We start from the raw sequence: 17,408 nt of genomic DNA, 5'->3' as shown, positions 1-17,408 counted from the left end.
GAAAAGAAATAAATGGAACCCACTCACCTTTAAAATAATTTGAACATAATATGCAAATGAAAATACTAGCTTAGACTCAGCAGCAAAAATGAAACAAATAAAAACAAAGAAGGTACCGATGAAGCTTATTAGCCTTTGAAGAAGTTTAAAGGCTCTATAAAGGAGGAATATCCAACATAAATTATGCAATAAATAGGAGGTTTATCTTTTTCATTTTGAACATATGAAATTGCTGTTTTTCTAGGTCAAACACAATCAAGTAGCACTAATTTGCTGTTCAACCTAAATACCTCAATTTTTTTAAACTTTTTGAAGAATGGATCTTGACCCTGAGAGAATTATTCGTCTAAGCACAGTCACCAACCTTTTTTTATCAAATATATTCATTCCTTATGTTGGCCCAGTGCCATATATGGAAAACTAAACTACCTACAATATCTTTTTCATCTAATCAAACAGGGAAGACACTTCCAAATGTTTACCATGCTGGTATCGCCTGAGCTTATTCATTGAGAAAAAACAACATACTTATTGAGCTCACTCAATTGTTCTGAGAATAGGGGTTCAGAATGGCCCTAGAATGTTGACCTCAGAGCCCTCTGAAAGACTGTTAGCTTTAATTTGGCTTTTCCTGGAAGGGACCAAACTTTGATAGTTTCTTACAAAATGCTTTTACAGCACATTTTACCACTTGTGCTGTATGGTGCATTTAAACCAATGCTTTTAGTTTGATACCTGTATCCTGAAGACAATAGCTCATGACCTTCGCCCAACTATGTAAAATTGAACAAACATTACTATTGTCATTTATGTTATAAGTACAATAAAATGCAAAGGGTGACTGCTAACTATTCATATTTTGCAAGGGCTATTTCATTCTAAACGAGAACATTTCTCAGAAACAAAATTTTCAGTAACAAAAAATGTAAACAGAAAAACTGTTTCTGGACGTGGCTTAGGTTTTGTTTTTATGGAACTGATATAATTTTCTTCTTTCTTAAAATGGATGCTATGTTTTTCTTTTGCAGAGACTTTTAAAAACCGCACTACTGGCTACTTATTTTTTTTTTAATTAAATGAGGAAAAGAGTAATATATTTCTCACCCCAAATTAAGAGCAGTTTTTACCCATTCACCTTCTTTATAGAGAAATTGGAAAGACAGAACAGGAAATATTTATCAAGCACTCTATAAAAACAAATTGCTCCTTAAATTATTAGTAGTAATCTGTGTCACTGTCACACATTATTCCTTTGGTCAGAGGTTCACGCTTGAGAAAATACCCCTTTTTGACCAGTGCTCGAGACGGCTTCCTTATTAAGGCTTTCTGTCAGTCTCTTACTATAAGTGATTAGAGCAAATGTATCCCAGCGATCTAGTTAATTTATAGAAAACAGAATCAACTTCTCTTTTTCATCGTGACTGAACATCTTTTTGAACTCCTATAAATGAGTAACAGATAAGCACTATTTATCAGATTGTTTCATGGAACACGCAATTTTGATTATTTCATTTTCTTGGTGCTACTAATGAAATATGTAATATGCTTCGGAAAACAAACAAACAAACAAAAAAGACATTGGCAAAGCTTGGCCTCTGAACATTCAGAAAGCAGTGAATATTTTGCTGAGAAGTTATTTTGCACCAGCATCCTATTCCAATAGTTCTCTCTCTCTAAGGACCCATGGGAGTGCAACAATGTGCTTGGGTATCTGAGATGTCTTCCGGGATCTCACATTCCAGAGCCAGGAGAACAGAGTTTGCAGGGACCCTTGCTCTGCCCTGGCAGCCAACAGTCACCCAGAAATTCCTTATAGGACTCAGAATCTCACTGAGGTTGTCTGGGCACGAAACCAAAGTACCTTGACTCCCTCAATCTGGCAAACCCAGGGACCCCTCTTCCCTCTGGTATTACAGGATTTGGAGATGGGCATTTATAGAGATAGATCTTCTCCACTGCCACCATCCCCATCCATTGCACAGAGAGATGGGATGCCCTGTAGAAGAGGATTCATTGAACTGCCTTATCTTCCCAGGCCCTGCAACAGGTATGTACATGAGAAACAGAAGAACACTTGCAGAGGTGAGAGTACAAACGCAAAGGCAGGTGAGTTAAAGATGCTTAATGGCATTCAGATCCTCCAGAAGGAATACTCCTATTTTTCTGACCTATATATAAAAATGTCACTTATCTCTCTTTTAAAAAGGGGTAATTACGATTAAATGTGTGAAAGGAGACAGGAAGATAGGATGACCAATATCCCCTCTTCCAAGCTTCAGCAAACCCTGCCCCCTAAGGTTGGAGTTGAAGAAACAATGGCAGGACATTCAAGAAGATAGATGGGCTGAGGCTGGACAGTTGATCTGGATGTCACCTCACCCTCACTTACCAAGGTCCATGCTCTTTGAGGCTTTCAGATTCATTGATTCAGGCTGCCTGGCTGGTGTCACAGATCTAAAGTTGAGGCGCTGATCCGGAAAAAATACTGCTGAATCCACCCCAGAGCTGCAGAAAGAAGCCATACGCCATATTTAGGTTTAGAATAAAATCTTATTTTTTATTCAGCAGTTCTCATTTTGAATACAGCCCCTCATCGCTCCCTCTGCAGCTCCCTCTCCCACTGCAGAGCACAGGCTCCGGACGCGCAGGCTCAGCGGCCATGGCTCACGGGCCCAGCCACTCCGCGGCATGTGGGATCCTCCCAGATCGGGGCACGAACCCGTGTCCCCTGCACCGGCAGGCGGACTCTCAACCACTGCGCCACCAGGGAAGTCCCAACCAGGCATTTTCAACCACTTCGTGAACCTCAGGTTTCTTTTACGAGACATAGCAACTCTGTTTTCATGCATTTTATCATATTCCGCAATTTAAATAATATTCTCTGGCTAATATCATGTTTTCCTCTTCACTGATTTCTGCCAGTTGGGATCCTGCTATACAATATATAACTTGAAGTGGGTAAAGCAAACCCACAAAGCACTGGCGCTTCAAAGGATGTCACTAGATACTAGCAGAGCCTAAAGGCAGGTTAAGAGAGATCTGTGGGCTAAGAACGCCCTTCCTTTAAAAACAAGTGTAAGGGTTGTATCCTTTCTAGAAAACCATTCTGTTGAATGACTAATGGCTGCCGTAGTTTGGTTTTCTACTTTATTTAGGTCTGTTTTCTAAAACTAATGTTAATGCTGAGCAAATAGTCTGCTCATCAATAATACCAACAGGAAGTAACAGGAAAAGCACAGCTGACAATTTAGACAAAAGATACATCAAATGCCCATTATAGGCTTCCTAGTACTTGTAATCTCAAAGAATTCCATTTCTGATGAATATTTTATTTATTTTGCTTGAGGATGGAGATTATATAAGGGAATTACAGACAATGCCTCATTTCTTGATCTAGAAATAAATTATATTTATATACTTTTCATGAATTAAATTACAGCCACTTTCTCCCTTGGTACTCTCCCTTGGTACATGTATTTACAAAGTAAATATGGTAGCTCGTTTCAACACAACTTTAATCTTAAATACAGTAAAAACTCAAATCAAGTATCCTCGGTAAATCTGAAAGTACTGAGGTTGAATTTTTTTCAAACGGTTGGGATTTGACATTGTAAAAAATAAAATAACCCCCAAATTCAACTGTCATGAATGGGAATCCTTATAAAATGTACTGGGGAATCTCGGTTTCTTAACCAAATACACCAAAGTAAGTTTAACCTTTTCTTGAAACTTATTAGTCATGTATATTTAGTATTGCCTTGCAGCAATAATAATATTGCTGAATGACTGGGCCTCTGTTATTGTAATAGAGTGTAATATAGTGTAATACAGCACAGCATTCAAAAGCACAGACTCCAGAGCAGGTCTGCCCATTTCTAAATCCTGGCTCTGCTCCTTACTAGCTGTGGGACTCGGCAAGTTATTGAACCTCTCTGTGCTTCTATTTTCTTATGTATAAAATGGGTATAATTACACTTCCTACCTCCTAGGGTTGGCATCAGATAAAATGAGTTACAAAGATTTGCAAAGTAAGGAGAATAGTGTCTGGTGCAGAGTAAGTGCTGTAGAAACATTTAGGAAACAAACAGATAAACACATAGACCTTCTTTAGCTTCCCAAATGACTAAGTTTCTGCTTTTCAAGTTATCCAAGTTTTTTGTACAGTTTTTTTGCCTTCTCTGTTTTTGTCAGACTCTCTGTGGGCTTGTGACTAAGAGCCCTTCTCTCCTTCTGTTTAGAAGGAATGATGTTTAGTGCCCTGGGCTTGGGAGCGAGATGCTAGGGTTGGTGGCCTCAATTTACTAGTGCATAAAATGGACACAGTGTATAGCACAGGGTACTACATTCAATAGCCTGTAATAAACCATAATGGAAAAGAATTTTTTAAAATTGGACAGTAATAGAATTTACTTAAGAAAGTTATTGTAAGTATGAAATAAACTAAGATATGTTAAATACTGACAATAGTACCTAGCACACAGTAAAAGCTCAACAAAGTAAGCTATTAATCCTTTCCTTTGTTTCTGTAGGTTATCGTGGTCTTTGAATGAGGGCCTGAGGCACTCTCCAGCAAAGAAATTATACAATCTGCCCTCCGTATCCTCAGGTACGGCATTCAAGGATCACCCAAACTGGGATCAAAAATATTCAGAAAAAAAAAATTCCAGAAAGCTCCAAAAAGCAAAACTTGAACTTTTCATGCCCTGGCAACTATTTACATAGCATCTACATTGTATTAAGTGATTGGAAGTATATGGGAGGATGTTATATGCAAATACTATACCATTTTATACCACGGACTTGAGCATCTGCAGCTTTCAGTATCCGCGGGGGTCCTGGAACAAAAACTCCTCATAGATACCGAGGGACAACTGTACATTTTTTCATGAAAATTTCCTCAAGAAGCTTAAATCAACTCTTTAGAATTATGAAGGTTTTTCTTTTCTTTCTTTCTTTCTTTTGGCTTCTTTCTTGGTGTCTGGTTACATGCTCAGTAAAGAAAGCTACCGACATAAGGCATATTAGATGTGGTATCTAGTGGCAGTGGACAAATATGTCAATTGTAAACAAAAATCCTGACCTGCTAGTGCTGTTGACACTGGCTTGGCATAATAGCAATATTTTAATTGTTTTAGCCCACTTTAAAGAAGAATTCTGAGATGCCATGGTGAATATGAGCTTCCCCCTGAGCACTGATGTTTTGGAAGCACTTGCCTTTAAATGTGTTACTCAACCTTTATTTGCACTTCGTTTTTCATCCTTTGATCTCTTGTGATGACATGGTTTTAGTGTCAGAGAGACTCATGGCCTTCATGGAACCAGTGAATTTAAGAGCTGGAAGACCTTAAAGGTCACCTCATCTAACTCTTCATCTTGTAGATAAGACACTGAGGCCCAAAGAGGAGACTGACGTTCCAAGGTCACACAGCTGGCCAGTGCCAAAGCCAGGACCAGATTGTGGTTTCTTGAACACTTCCCAGAGCTACAAAAGCTTTGGCTAAAATGGTGGCCAGCCTGGGACACAGGTTGTTGCTGATCTTGAGCCCACGGAAATCAGACTTTTCCCTCTTACTGTAGTTTCATGCACACTCTCTCATGCAGCTTGCATTTTAGGTTAGTTTTTTGTTTCAACAGTGGTTCATATCGTGAAACAAAAGAAAATTAAAGGGTTAATCAAAATAGATGCCACATGTTATAATGAATACCTTTAGGGAGGAGGTTTAGAACCAACATGAATATTCCTCATTAAAACAGCTCACGCTGGGCTTCCCTGGTGGCGCAGTGGTTGAGAGTCCGCCTGCCAATGCAGGGGACGTGGGTTCGTGCCCCGGTCCGGGAAGATCCCACATGCCGCGGAGCGGCTGGGCCCGTGAGCCATGGCCGCTGAGCCTGTGCATCCGGAGCCTGTGCTCAGCAACAGGAGAGGCTGCAACAGTGAGAGGCCCGCGTACCGCAAAAAACAAAACAAAACAAAAAAACGGCTCATGCTGCATTTAAAGTGCTCTGCTCAAGGCAGACTATGGGAATCTACCCAACTCAGTAATGTTTTGGTTAATCCACTTTGTTTTATTTAGTTATTTATTAGCTTGGTTTCTTTTTTTTTTTGATGTGGACCATTTTTAAGGTCTTTATTGAATTTGTTACAATATTGCTTCTGTTTTATGTTTTGGGTTTTTGGCCATGAGGCATGTAGGATCTTAGCTCCCTGACCAGGGATTGAACTCACACCCCCTGCAATGCAAGGCAAAGTCTTAACCACTGGACCGCCAGGGAAATCCCCACTTGACTGTTTTAGAATACTTTACCAAACCAGGCATTACGTGACAAATTAAGAATAAGAACTCAAATTTTCCCAAACTCTTGAGAAACAATTACCCCCATTCCCATTGAAAAAATAAGATGACAATGCAATAACATGATGTGGAGACACCATCAAAGATGATCAAAGAAAATAAAAAGTTGCTTTGTACATATGAATGTAACATACATTCATATATGTGTTTGTATATATACATATGCATACCTGGATATGTCCATTAAATTCATCATGGTGATATGTACCTCTGTTAGCATTGTTTTGAACATGGCCAAGTGTACACTTTGAAAACCTTCAATAAAAGGACCCCTCTTGCCATGGTACAAAATGGAAATAAGGCTGATATCAGATTGGCAGATATTTAAGGAAGGAAGGAAGTGTAATATGAGACACGATGTGACTGGAGCCAATGTGAACTTCTAATGTACTTGAATAATGAGTATAGTACTGAGTTGGTTAATGTGAGAATATCGTAGACACATACATTAGACTAGTAAAACAGTTTGTAATTTTACGCTACATATTGGACGTTTCTGGAGTGAGAGGGTGACACAATGATTAACTATAAAACATGGCATATTTTAATTTTGAAGGCAGTTAGCGTGTGCTCGTGGCTGAATGGACTACAGCAGAAGCTGTAAGTTGACAGCAGGCCAAAGACGTGTCTTAGATAAAGACTGTATTTCCCCCATGAACAATCAGGGAATCTATCAAAGAGAAATGATATTCGATGCCAAATTATGCTGCGTAATGAATAAATAAGGGTAGCGTGAAACATATGCCAATGTCCTGAATGTAGTGACAAATCAGGAATGTGAAAGACATAGAAGACCCCCCATGAATGTTCAAGGAGAAGTGTCTGAAATGAAAAGGCAGGGGAAGGTTTTGAGGGGCATGTCTGAAGTCTCAGGTGGCCACGGATCAGCTTCACTGATTGGCTACTCCGAATAAGAGTAGACGCAGGTCACATGTATGAAAGAAAGAGAGACGGAAAGAGCAGACCTGAGAGAGAACCAAGTGGGAGGGAAAATATGAACATGTAGGGAATAACCAAATGTTGTCTGAACAGCTAATCAAATTCAGTATATTCTGTCTGCTGGTGATTTGTCTTAAACTCTCCCTGAGACATCACAGTAAAAAATGTATTTCCTTTATATATATATAATATGCATATAATATATATACTTATATCATATAATATATATAAAGGAAATATATTAAATATATATTTTTTAATTTAGACACTCATATTCTAAATGTTTGTCAAATAATTATTGACGTAATAGTACAAATAAGTTCAGTAAGTTCCTGATTTCATTTTGGTTCAAAGTACAGGCATAAGTTTAGTTTGATCAAATTTGTTTTTCACTTCTCATGAATTAGTAGTTTTCTGTTTCACAAGACTGGTTCCATCCCTTAAAAGCACTACTTTTCCCTTTCAGGGGGGCTTTTAACTTTTTTTTTTTTTTAAGACAGGGCAGCCTCCTTTGCTCAGCCCTCCTGGCTCCCTTCCAATGCTTCCTCCACTGTAAGTTTCCAACATGCAAACCCCCACTGCTGCTGGTCACCTAGGCAACACAGCAGTTTGCAGGATGGTGCAGGTCACAGGACCCTAGGAGAGGGAGAGGGAGGGGGAGGGAGGGAGGGAGAGAGGGGGAGGGAGAGAGGGGGAGGGGAGGGAGAGGGAGGGGGAGGGGAGGGGAGGGGGAGGGGGAGGGGGGAGGGAGGAGGGAGGGAGAGGGCGGAGGGAGAGGGGGAGAGGGAGAGGGGAGAGGGAGAGGGGGAGGGGGAGGGGGAGGGGGAGGGGGAGGGGAGGGGGAGGGGGAGGGGGAGAGGGGGAGGGGGAGAGGGGGAGGGGGAGAGGGGGAGGGGGAGAGGGGGAGGGGGAGAGGGGGAGGGGGAGAGGGGAGGGGAGAGGGAGAGGGAGAGGGAGAGGGGAGGGGGAGGGGGAGGGGGAGGGGAGGGGGAGGGGGAGGGGGAGGGGGAGGGGGAGGGGGAGGGGGAGGGATTCAAAGCTTTAGATTTGTTCCTTCCATTCCAAAAATGTCTTTGACTCTGTCCCTTCCTCTCCAGCTATGCTGCTCCTCCCTTCATTCAAGCCCCTCTCCTCTCTTGCTGGTTGCCCAGACTAGTATCCTTGTCTATGGTTTCCCTTATCCATTTATTCTCCACAAGTGAACTCACTTAACATGATATTGTCAGGCTTCAAAGCCTTCAATGCTTCTCCACTGCTCTCTGGAGAAGCATGGCGCTCACAGAGCATGGCAGACAATGCCTTTCCTGTAGATTCTTTCCCCAGATACTATATGTTTTAGCCACATTGAACACACTGCATTTTCCCTCTCCCATCATGTGGTCTTCCTAACCTAAGTTGCCCTTCCCACCTCTTTTCTGCCTAGTAAGTTCCTTTCTATCCTTCAAGAAACCTTTCAAACACTACCTCTCCTGTAAAAAACCTTCCTTGACACCTGCAGACAGAGTTAGTGGCTTTTTCTTCTAGGCTCCAATGACATTTTGTATCTCATGCCCAGCAGCCTGCTTGCTAATTATCTGTGTGTCTGTCTCTTCAAGGGGACACTGCATTCCTTGCGGCAGGGATGCTTCCAACCCATTCCAGTACCTTCTACGGCGCCCAGTTTAGAGTTCCATAAATAATTTTGAATGGATGAGTGAGCACATGAATGACAATGATCAAAAGAAGACTTAAGACTGAGAAAAAGTTATACTTTTGATTGAAAGGAGATTACTGTCAATGTTAAAAAGAGCAGTTCTAGAAAAGGGTGAGAATGGAAGCCTAAACACAGCGAGTTAGGGAGGGAGAGGGGGAAAAGGAAGTTGCTGGTTCACATTATGTGATGAAGATTTACAGCAGTGAGAGCCCATATAAGCTGTTTTTCAAGATCGTGGAGAAACATGCTTTCCTGAAAAGGGAAGGGAAGAAATACGTGGCGACACGGAAGCAGCCAAAAAGGCAGTTGCTAATTCTCAATGATTCTAGCTCTGCAGTATCTCTCAACTACCTCTGTCCCCTGAAAGGTTCCCACCGGAGAAAGTTTCTCCCCAACCTCCCCAGCACAGGTCCTCAGTAAGTTTCACTGCCATGGCCCCAGGAGGTATCCACAGAGTCTCTGGCTTCTACCAGATATTAACTCTCCTCCATTTACCTAATCCTTGGGGGTTTTTTTGCTTTTTTTTTTTTGTTTGTTTTACTCAAACAGAAAGTCACAAAAATTATAATCCTTGTTGTACACAACTAAAACCCAATCTTATCTGCTGAACTCCCACAATAAGATTTTACTATCTACCAAATGAAGTCTGATCTCCTTATCCTTGCTTTTTGGGCATGATCATCTGGCCAATCGGCCACGATAGAAGTTGCACAAATCAACTTACCTTCCTACCTCGATCTGTTCCTTCTGCCTTTGCCTCTCTCTGAAATTCTCTTCCTTCTGGGGCTCTTTTCGTGTCCATGCTCCTATTCATATTTTAGGGTTCAGCTCAAGTATCACTTTTCCCCCTAACATCTTCCCTGCTTCCTGTACTTGGGAATATTCTCCTTTCTCTGCCTCAGCAGCTCGGGCGTTTTATCTATGTCTTCTGGTAAATATCACTTTGTACCCTGAGTTCTCGTTTGTCACTTTTACCTATTAGCCGACCATCGTCTTGAGGCTAGGGTTTCCTTTTGGGCTCTTGGACCCAATTTTAACAAGTGTTGGGGGGTGGGGAGCGAGGAGTTCTCCCATACTTCCAATAATTCTAGGACAGCAGCAGGGTTTTGGAGAACTCAGCTAAATTCTGACACTATCTACCTGGAGATTGCATCAGATCCCACAGGTTGAGGGCTCAGTCCTATACGACTACCCCCCATACTCCACCTCAGACGCCAGTTTCAAGCTCAGGTTGTCACCTGTGCTTCAGACTGATGGGCTACAGATTGGAGGTTCCACAGACCCCTTCTTGAACTTCAGACACCAGTCACAAGTCCAGGTTGTTACCTCTACTTCTGACCAACTGGCTATAAATCAGAGGTGCCCTAGACCCCTCCTTGGGTTCGATTAGTTTTTTTTTTTTTTTTTATGCGTTACGCGGGCCTCTCACCGCCGCGGCCTCTCCCGTTGCGGAGGACAGGCTCCGGACGCGCAGGCCCAGCGGCCATGGCTCACGGGCCCAGCCGCTCCGCGGCACGTGGGATCCTCCCAGACCGGGGCACGAACCCGCGTCCCCTGCATCGGCAGGCGGACCCCCAACCACTGCGCCACCAGGGAAGCCCTCGATTAGTTTTTGATAGTGGCTCTCAGAACTCAGAGAAACATGTTACTTACTAGATCACTGGCTTACTGTAAAAGAATATAACTCAGGAACCGCCGTATGTAGAGCTGCCCAGGGCAAAGTATGTTAGAAGAGGCTCCGAGCTTCTATGCTCTCTCTGAGTGTGCCCCTCTCCCCACATCTCCACATGTTCACCAACCCAGAAGGTCTCCAAACCCTGTCCTTTTGGGTTCTTATGGAGGCTTCATTACAGAGGCAAGATTGATTAAATCACGCTACTGTCAACTGATTCAAGGCCCATCTCTCTGGATGGGACTGAAAGTTCCAACCCTCTAAGCACAAGACGGGCTCCACTGGCAACCAGCCCCTTCATTAACATAACATGACACCTTAATCAGTCTCAATATGGAGGAAATTCCAAGGTTTTTAGGGGTCAGTGCCAGAAATGGGATTAAGGCCAAATACGTTTATCTTATGAATACAATACCACAGGTTTATATCTGATTTATCTCTGCACTATTCCAGCAGTTCTGTGCATATACGCTGGGTAAACAGTAAGGTAGAATGAGTGAAATTATTTTTAAAATGGATTTTTTTAACATCTTTATTGGAGTATAATTGCTCTACAATGGTATGTTAGTTTCTGCTGTATAACAAAGTGAATCAGCTATACATATATATATATATATATATATCCCATATCTCTTCCCTCTTGCGTCTCTCTCCCTCCACCCTCCCTATCCCACCCCTCTAGGTGGTCACAAAGCACCGAGCTGATCTCTCTGTGCTATGTGGCTGCTTCCCACTAGCCATCTATTTTACATTTGGTAGTATATATAAGTCCATGCTACTCTCTCACTTCGTCCCAGCTTACCCTTCCCCCTCCCCATGTCCTCAAGTCCTAAAATGGATTTTTTAATGCTACCAAACTCATTCTTGATTCAGGATTGAGGCAAGCAATGCAAATAAGCATGCAAAATTAAAAATGTCCAGACTTTTGCTCAAGACACCCCCAGAGATACTGATCTAGGACATTATTGTGATTATCAATCGAGTTCAAGAAACTGTATTTGAGTAAAAAAGTTGACTTCAAAAATGTAGAAGTCGGAGATAGGTAAATATAGGTAAGCTTCTGGCTAATAGAGTTAGCTGTACTCTTGTTGTATTGCTTTATTTTTAGCAGATTGAAAAAAACAAAACAAAACAAAACAAAACAAAAACCGTAATAGTGATGTTTGAAAGAAAACAGCATTGCTGCAAGAAAAATGAAAAAACTTCACAGGATTATCATGGGACACGAATGGAATGAAATATCCAGTTTTTAACAGCCATAATAAATACAGAGAATAGCAAAGGGACAAGTTAATGATTTTTAAAACTCATCAGAAGAACAAAATCTATGAATTCTACTAGTCAAATGGTGTGTATGTTAGTAAATCTCTCTCATGCTTGTGTGATTCTAAAAATTATTGATTTTTTGGTTTCTATTACAGAATGGATATAATATTGGGCACTCTTCAATAGTTTAGATTATATATGGTGCTGCTTTAATTTTTAGATTCCATTAACTTTCTTGGAACATTTATTTTTAAAATACCTTTAGGGTTTGCCAATTGCAAATAAGAAAGAAAAAAAAGTTTTATGTCTTCTCAGTTTTGTTTCATAACTTCCCATATAACTTTTTTTGTTTTTTGAGTTCCACCTCTCTAGTTTTTAACTTGGTAAAAGAAAATTCATCAATTTTCTCATATATCTTAATAAGATATGATGAATCTTAAATTCCAGGAAGCAAAAATGAACAATCTGAGGTATTAATATGAGCTATGAGAAGTTTTCGCTGGAAAGAAATTACAGATACTATGAGATCTCCATCCTGGAAAGAACTAGAATTACAATAAGGTTGCTGGGTTTTCCCAGAAAAATCATACCGGGGAATATTTATGGTATATCACTTTTTTTTTTTTTTTTTTGCGGTATGTGGGCCTCTCACTGTTGTGGCCTCTCCCATTGCAGAGCACAGGCTCCGGACGCGCAGGCTCAGCGGCCATGGCTCACGGGCCCAGCCGCTCCGCAGCATGTGGGATCCTCCCGGACTGGGGCACGAACCCGTGTCCCCTGCATCGGCAGGCAGACTCTCAACCACTGCACCACCAGGGAAGCCCCTATGGTATATCATTTTATCGATACCTGTGGCTGTAATCTTCAAGGCCCAATTCCAGAACGGGATGTGGTGGAGGAGGAGGTCCTCCGCTCTCAGCCCATCCGTCATTGGGAAGCAACAGCTCTATAAGCAAAGAACAAATAAAGCTGTAGTAAACAGGAGGCAGAACCGTCCAGCGCCTGGTTTTGTTTCAGTCCATCTCTCAGACGTAATTTTCACCAACACAGAAACCAGCCTTGAAACAAATAAGTCCTCACACAGCACTGAAGGATTTATATGCACGCTAATACAGCCTGTACGGGGAAAAGTAAGCCTGATAATGTGACTTGCTGGCAACCCCTGGCAAGTGAAGTCCTTGCATCTTAACTACCTTTTCCCACCTAGGAAGGGTTGACACATATTCACTACCTGTGATTTGTAGAAGATTAACAAGCCATTTCTTTTATGACAACGTTTTTGTAAACAAGACTCTATAATGAATGCTCTGGATTAAATGGTGATTTAAGCATTTGCCTCAGTGACAAAAAGTACTTAAAAAAAACATGAGATACAGTATATCTACTCACCATTTAGACACCATAGAGGTAAAAAAAAAAAAAAATATATATATATATATATATATATATATATATATTCTTTTTGCATCTGTGTTGCAGTGGAAAACCCTGAGTTCGGGGCCTCGGAAGCAAAAGACTGGGGTCTGAGTTCTAGTTTTCCTACCTGCTAAAAATGTTTACTTTTTCAGTCTATTTCATACAGAAAAACATAGACATGTATACTGAATATTACAACAACTAATAACAAGGTTTGTTGAGATCTTATTGTGTACCACACACTGAGCTAAGCCTTATGTATCGTTTAATCCTCATTACTAATGAAAATATTAAATAATGTATGAAAAAAATTATAGAGCATCGTGATTAAGAATATAGTTTGTGAAGCAAGACTGCATGTTTCCAATCTTGTAATGCTGTATGAACTTGGGCAAACTACTCAACTTCTATAAACCTTGGTTTTTGTATCTATAAAGTAGGGATAAGAATACCTTCATTGGAGGAATACAAGGATTATATAAGAGGGTGCATATTCAAGCAGTGATTTATAAGTGCAATGAGTGCCAATGAGTAAATAAAGGATTATTATTCCGTACACCATAAACTCTGCTGTGGATCTATTACAGTGAGATATTTGTAAAAGGTAGACTCTATTGCTAGAACAAGAAAATCATCTCTTTGTCCTTCAGAAATGCTGCTGGTAACAACCACTCTGACTTGCCCACATACCAGGTCTGATGGTTAATTTTATGTATCAACTTGACCGGGCTCAGGGTGCCCAGACACTTAGTATTCTGTGAGGTTGTTTTGGGGTGATATTAACATTGAAATCAGTAGACAGGGTAAAGTAAATCGTACCCCCCCTTATGTGGGAGGGCCTTATCCAATCAGCTGATGTTTTGAATAGAAAAGGTTGAACCTCCTTCAAGTAGGAGAGAATTCTTCCTGCCTGACTGTCTTCAAACTGAGACATTGCCTTTTTCCTGCTCTTGGATTCAAACTGAACCACTGGCTCTTCCTAGGTCTTGAGCCTGCTGGCCTTCAGACCAGGACTACACCAGTGGCTCTTCTGGGTCTCAGCTTGCCCACTCACCTTGCAGACCTTGGGACATGCCTGCCTCCATAATCACGTGACCCAATCTCTTAAAATAAATCTGTGTATGTAATCTATATATACATATACAAACCCACACACACACACACACACACACACACACACACACACACACACACACACACACACCCACCACTGGCTCTGTTTCTCTGGAGAACCCTGATGAATACACCAGGGAAGCACTTGCTCCAAGCTCTGCCCCAGGGACCAGTATAAAATGGAGGCAGTTCTAGCAGTGCTGACATGTCCCAGGGGATGAGATTTGAAGCAGGAATCTGGTAAGTAAGATGATCAGGGTACAGAAGCATGAGGAGCAAAGGCAGCCAGCACTGTCCCCCTGCACTGTCCCGACTCCAGTGATCTGGTAATATGGCAGCAGTTAGGCAGCCAAAGATTTGCTGAGAGAAAAAGGGCAGAGGGTCTACAAGATAAACTGGAACAAGGGACATATTGGAACAACATCTTTTCCATTGGCTCTAATCACTCATCCTCAACTTCTCAGTCCATCTTTCACTGGTGGTAAACATAGCTGTGACCACGTAATTGCCCGCTCAAAAACATTGTAGTCACACACAACTGCCTACGGAATAAAGGTCTGTGTCCCCAGCAGCCAACTTTATCTCCTATTACACATTAGCCACTCAAGATTATTTATTGCTCACAGACCACAAGGCCAGGTTTTCCTACCCCAGTGTCTTTGCTCATATAATTTGCAAAGCCCACTTCATCCATTAAAGTCCCACCCTTCTCCCAAGGTCCACCTCAAATATCCCCTTCTCCATGAAACCTTCACTGTTGCTCTGGGATCTGTAGGTACTTTTATAACAGTGGTGGAGAATATTAGCGCTCCCAGTGTCTGTGTTCTCCCTTTTTTCCTGAGCACACAGCTAGACCCCAGACCCCATTTTCTAGCCCTCTTTGTATCTAGACTGGTTCTTGCCAAGAGAATGTGAGTTACTGTGGTCAATGTTGTGCCCGGTCTCAGTGCTTAAGGAAGGGTGTATGCAACTTCCCCACCTTCCCCTCAAATCCCATCTGCCAGCTGCAACCATGAGTGGATGAGGCACCAGAAGATGGCCCAGCTACCAATGGAAGGAGCCCAAGTCCCTCAGTTCTCCCTGGATTGTGATTTGAGCAAGAAATACATCTTCAATACCTTTATCCACTGACATTTTGGCTCTATCTGTTAATATTACAGAAAATAATTCGTGTGTAACATTTACCACGTGCTGCTTTTGCAATGAGCTATCTATTGGTCTATCACCTATTTATCTACATTCATTTCTCTTACTGGACCACAGGTAACTTCCTCCTTGTCCATCTCTTCCTCCTCTCCTTCCTCTTCTTCAGCATCTCCTCTGGTTTTATTACGATCATTAACTTTCATTCTTATTTCATTCACATGAATAATCTACGTGTTTTTAAAGTAACGATAGATGCAGAGGTTAGTATCTTCTCTGATGACTCTTTATCCTTGGTACTTTTTAAACAACAAATCTAGTTGCTGCAAAGAATATTTTTTTCCCCTCTTGGCCCAAACACCTTTGTTAAGCCCTTTATCACCGTGAAAGTCTGGAATTCTTATCCCCTAAAAATAGTATTTCTGGATCTCACTGAGTGTACAAGGTCATTTTATATATCGCCTGTGAACGTTGCACCTCTAGTCACTACTTCATCCATGACCAAATGACCCTTATTTTAATCACCATCTTTTATTGTTGTGACTTGTTTTATAGGATCCATCCTGCCAGGGCCAGATCAGAAAAGAAGGGCAAAAGAGTTTGTGCCTTTAGACTAGAACTCAGCAAGCTATGGCCCTGGCCCCAAACCGGCCCGCCAACTGGTTTTGCACATAAAGTTTCACTGAACACATTCATGCACGTACTGTCTATGGCTGCTTGCGCACTACAGTGGCAGAGGTGACGAGTTGCGAACGAGATCCTATGGCTCACAAAGCCTGAAATATTGACTACGTGGCCCTTTACAGACAAAGTGGGCTGACCCCTACTTTAGACTGTTTCTGAGAACAATAACAGCATTGTATTCATCGTTGCAGCCTAGCACATTCTGCACAACGGAGGTATCCCAGAAACATCAGGAAAATTGAAAAGTATAATTCAATTTCTGATCATCACTGCAGCGGCAGTGCCTTACGTGCTATAGGGGGGTGGATACATGCAGGTTCCCAGGAGGGAAGATATTATAAATAATCACACTATTATGTGTCTCTTCAAAGGACCCCAGGGCACATGGATCCGGTGGGACAGGACATAGAACCGAAACATTTGATTTGGGGTATGGATGAAAGTCCTGAGAAGACCTCAGTGGGTGATCCTGGGCAGACTTGAGGCAATGGGCTACTGGGGCAGCGGCTGGAGTTTGTGTGAACTGAAAGTGGGGAGGAAGCAGGAGTAGAGCACAAAGGGAAGATGAGAACCATTAAAGGAGAGGGAAAAACAAACCAGAGGCAAACTGTGCTTAGGCTGTAACTTGGCCCAGGGTGAGATCTGCCAGCAAGATTCTTCAGAAAATGCAGTGTTTGTGCACTTCATTACCATTCGAATGCTTAATAGGATTTTATAGTAAACCCCTGGGACACAACCTCCATCCTATTACCATCTTGGAGCCCTACACTCATTCCACTGCGGGCATTGTGAGCAATTCTCCAACGCGAATGTGAATTTTCTGGTGTTACAATTTCTACAAACGTTAGTTCTAAAAATGCCTTTTCTCTGTAACAGCTTGACAGGAATATGTATATATAAAAAAATAACAGTGGAACAATGGGTGGTAGTACTATTATTACAAAAATAGATGGAACACAGCATATCAAGATTGGATTTTTAAATATACAAAGTAAAAGAGGAAAGGAAAAAAAAAAGTTAATGTTTTGGCTGTAACAGTTCCTCTCCTCACTAGACATTACATTTTGTCAAGTCAATCTTGTTTTTCTAAAGGAGCTCCTTAAAAAGGCTTGGTGGTGGCGAGTCAACA

General features: G+C 41.7%; 1 protein-coding gene across 4 annotated transcripts in view; it reads right to left on the bottom strand.

The window, feature by feature from the left end:
* Positions 1-17,408, bottom strand: part of PARD3B (par-3 family cell polarity regulator beta) — a 1,043,826-nt gene that overhangs the window by 418,341 nt on the left and 608,077 nt on the right. For all 4 annotated transcript variants that reach the window (XM_065880246.1, XM_065880249.1, XM_065880248.1 and 1 more), the window contains 2 exons: positions 12,773-12,869; positions 2,390-2,505 (listed from right to left, as the gene is read on the bottom strand). In XM_065880246.1, the coding sequence (XP_065736318.1) occupies positions 2,390-2,505; positions 12,773-12,869 (213 nt within the window). The remainder of the gene's footprint in view (positions 1-2,389; positions 2,506-12,772; positions 12,870-17,408) is intronic.

This window comes from Phocoena phocoena, chromosome 7 (genome assembly GCF_963924675.1).
Source record: "Phocoena phocoena chromosome 7, mPhoPho1.1, whole genome shotgun sequence".
NCBI lineage: Eukaryota > Metazoa > Chordata > Mammalia > Artiodactyla > Phocoenidae > Phocoena > Phocoena phocoena.
This window is presented reverse-complemented; position numbering and strand designations above follow the sequence as displayed.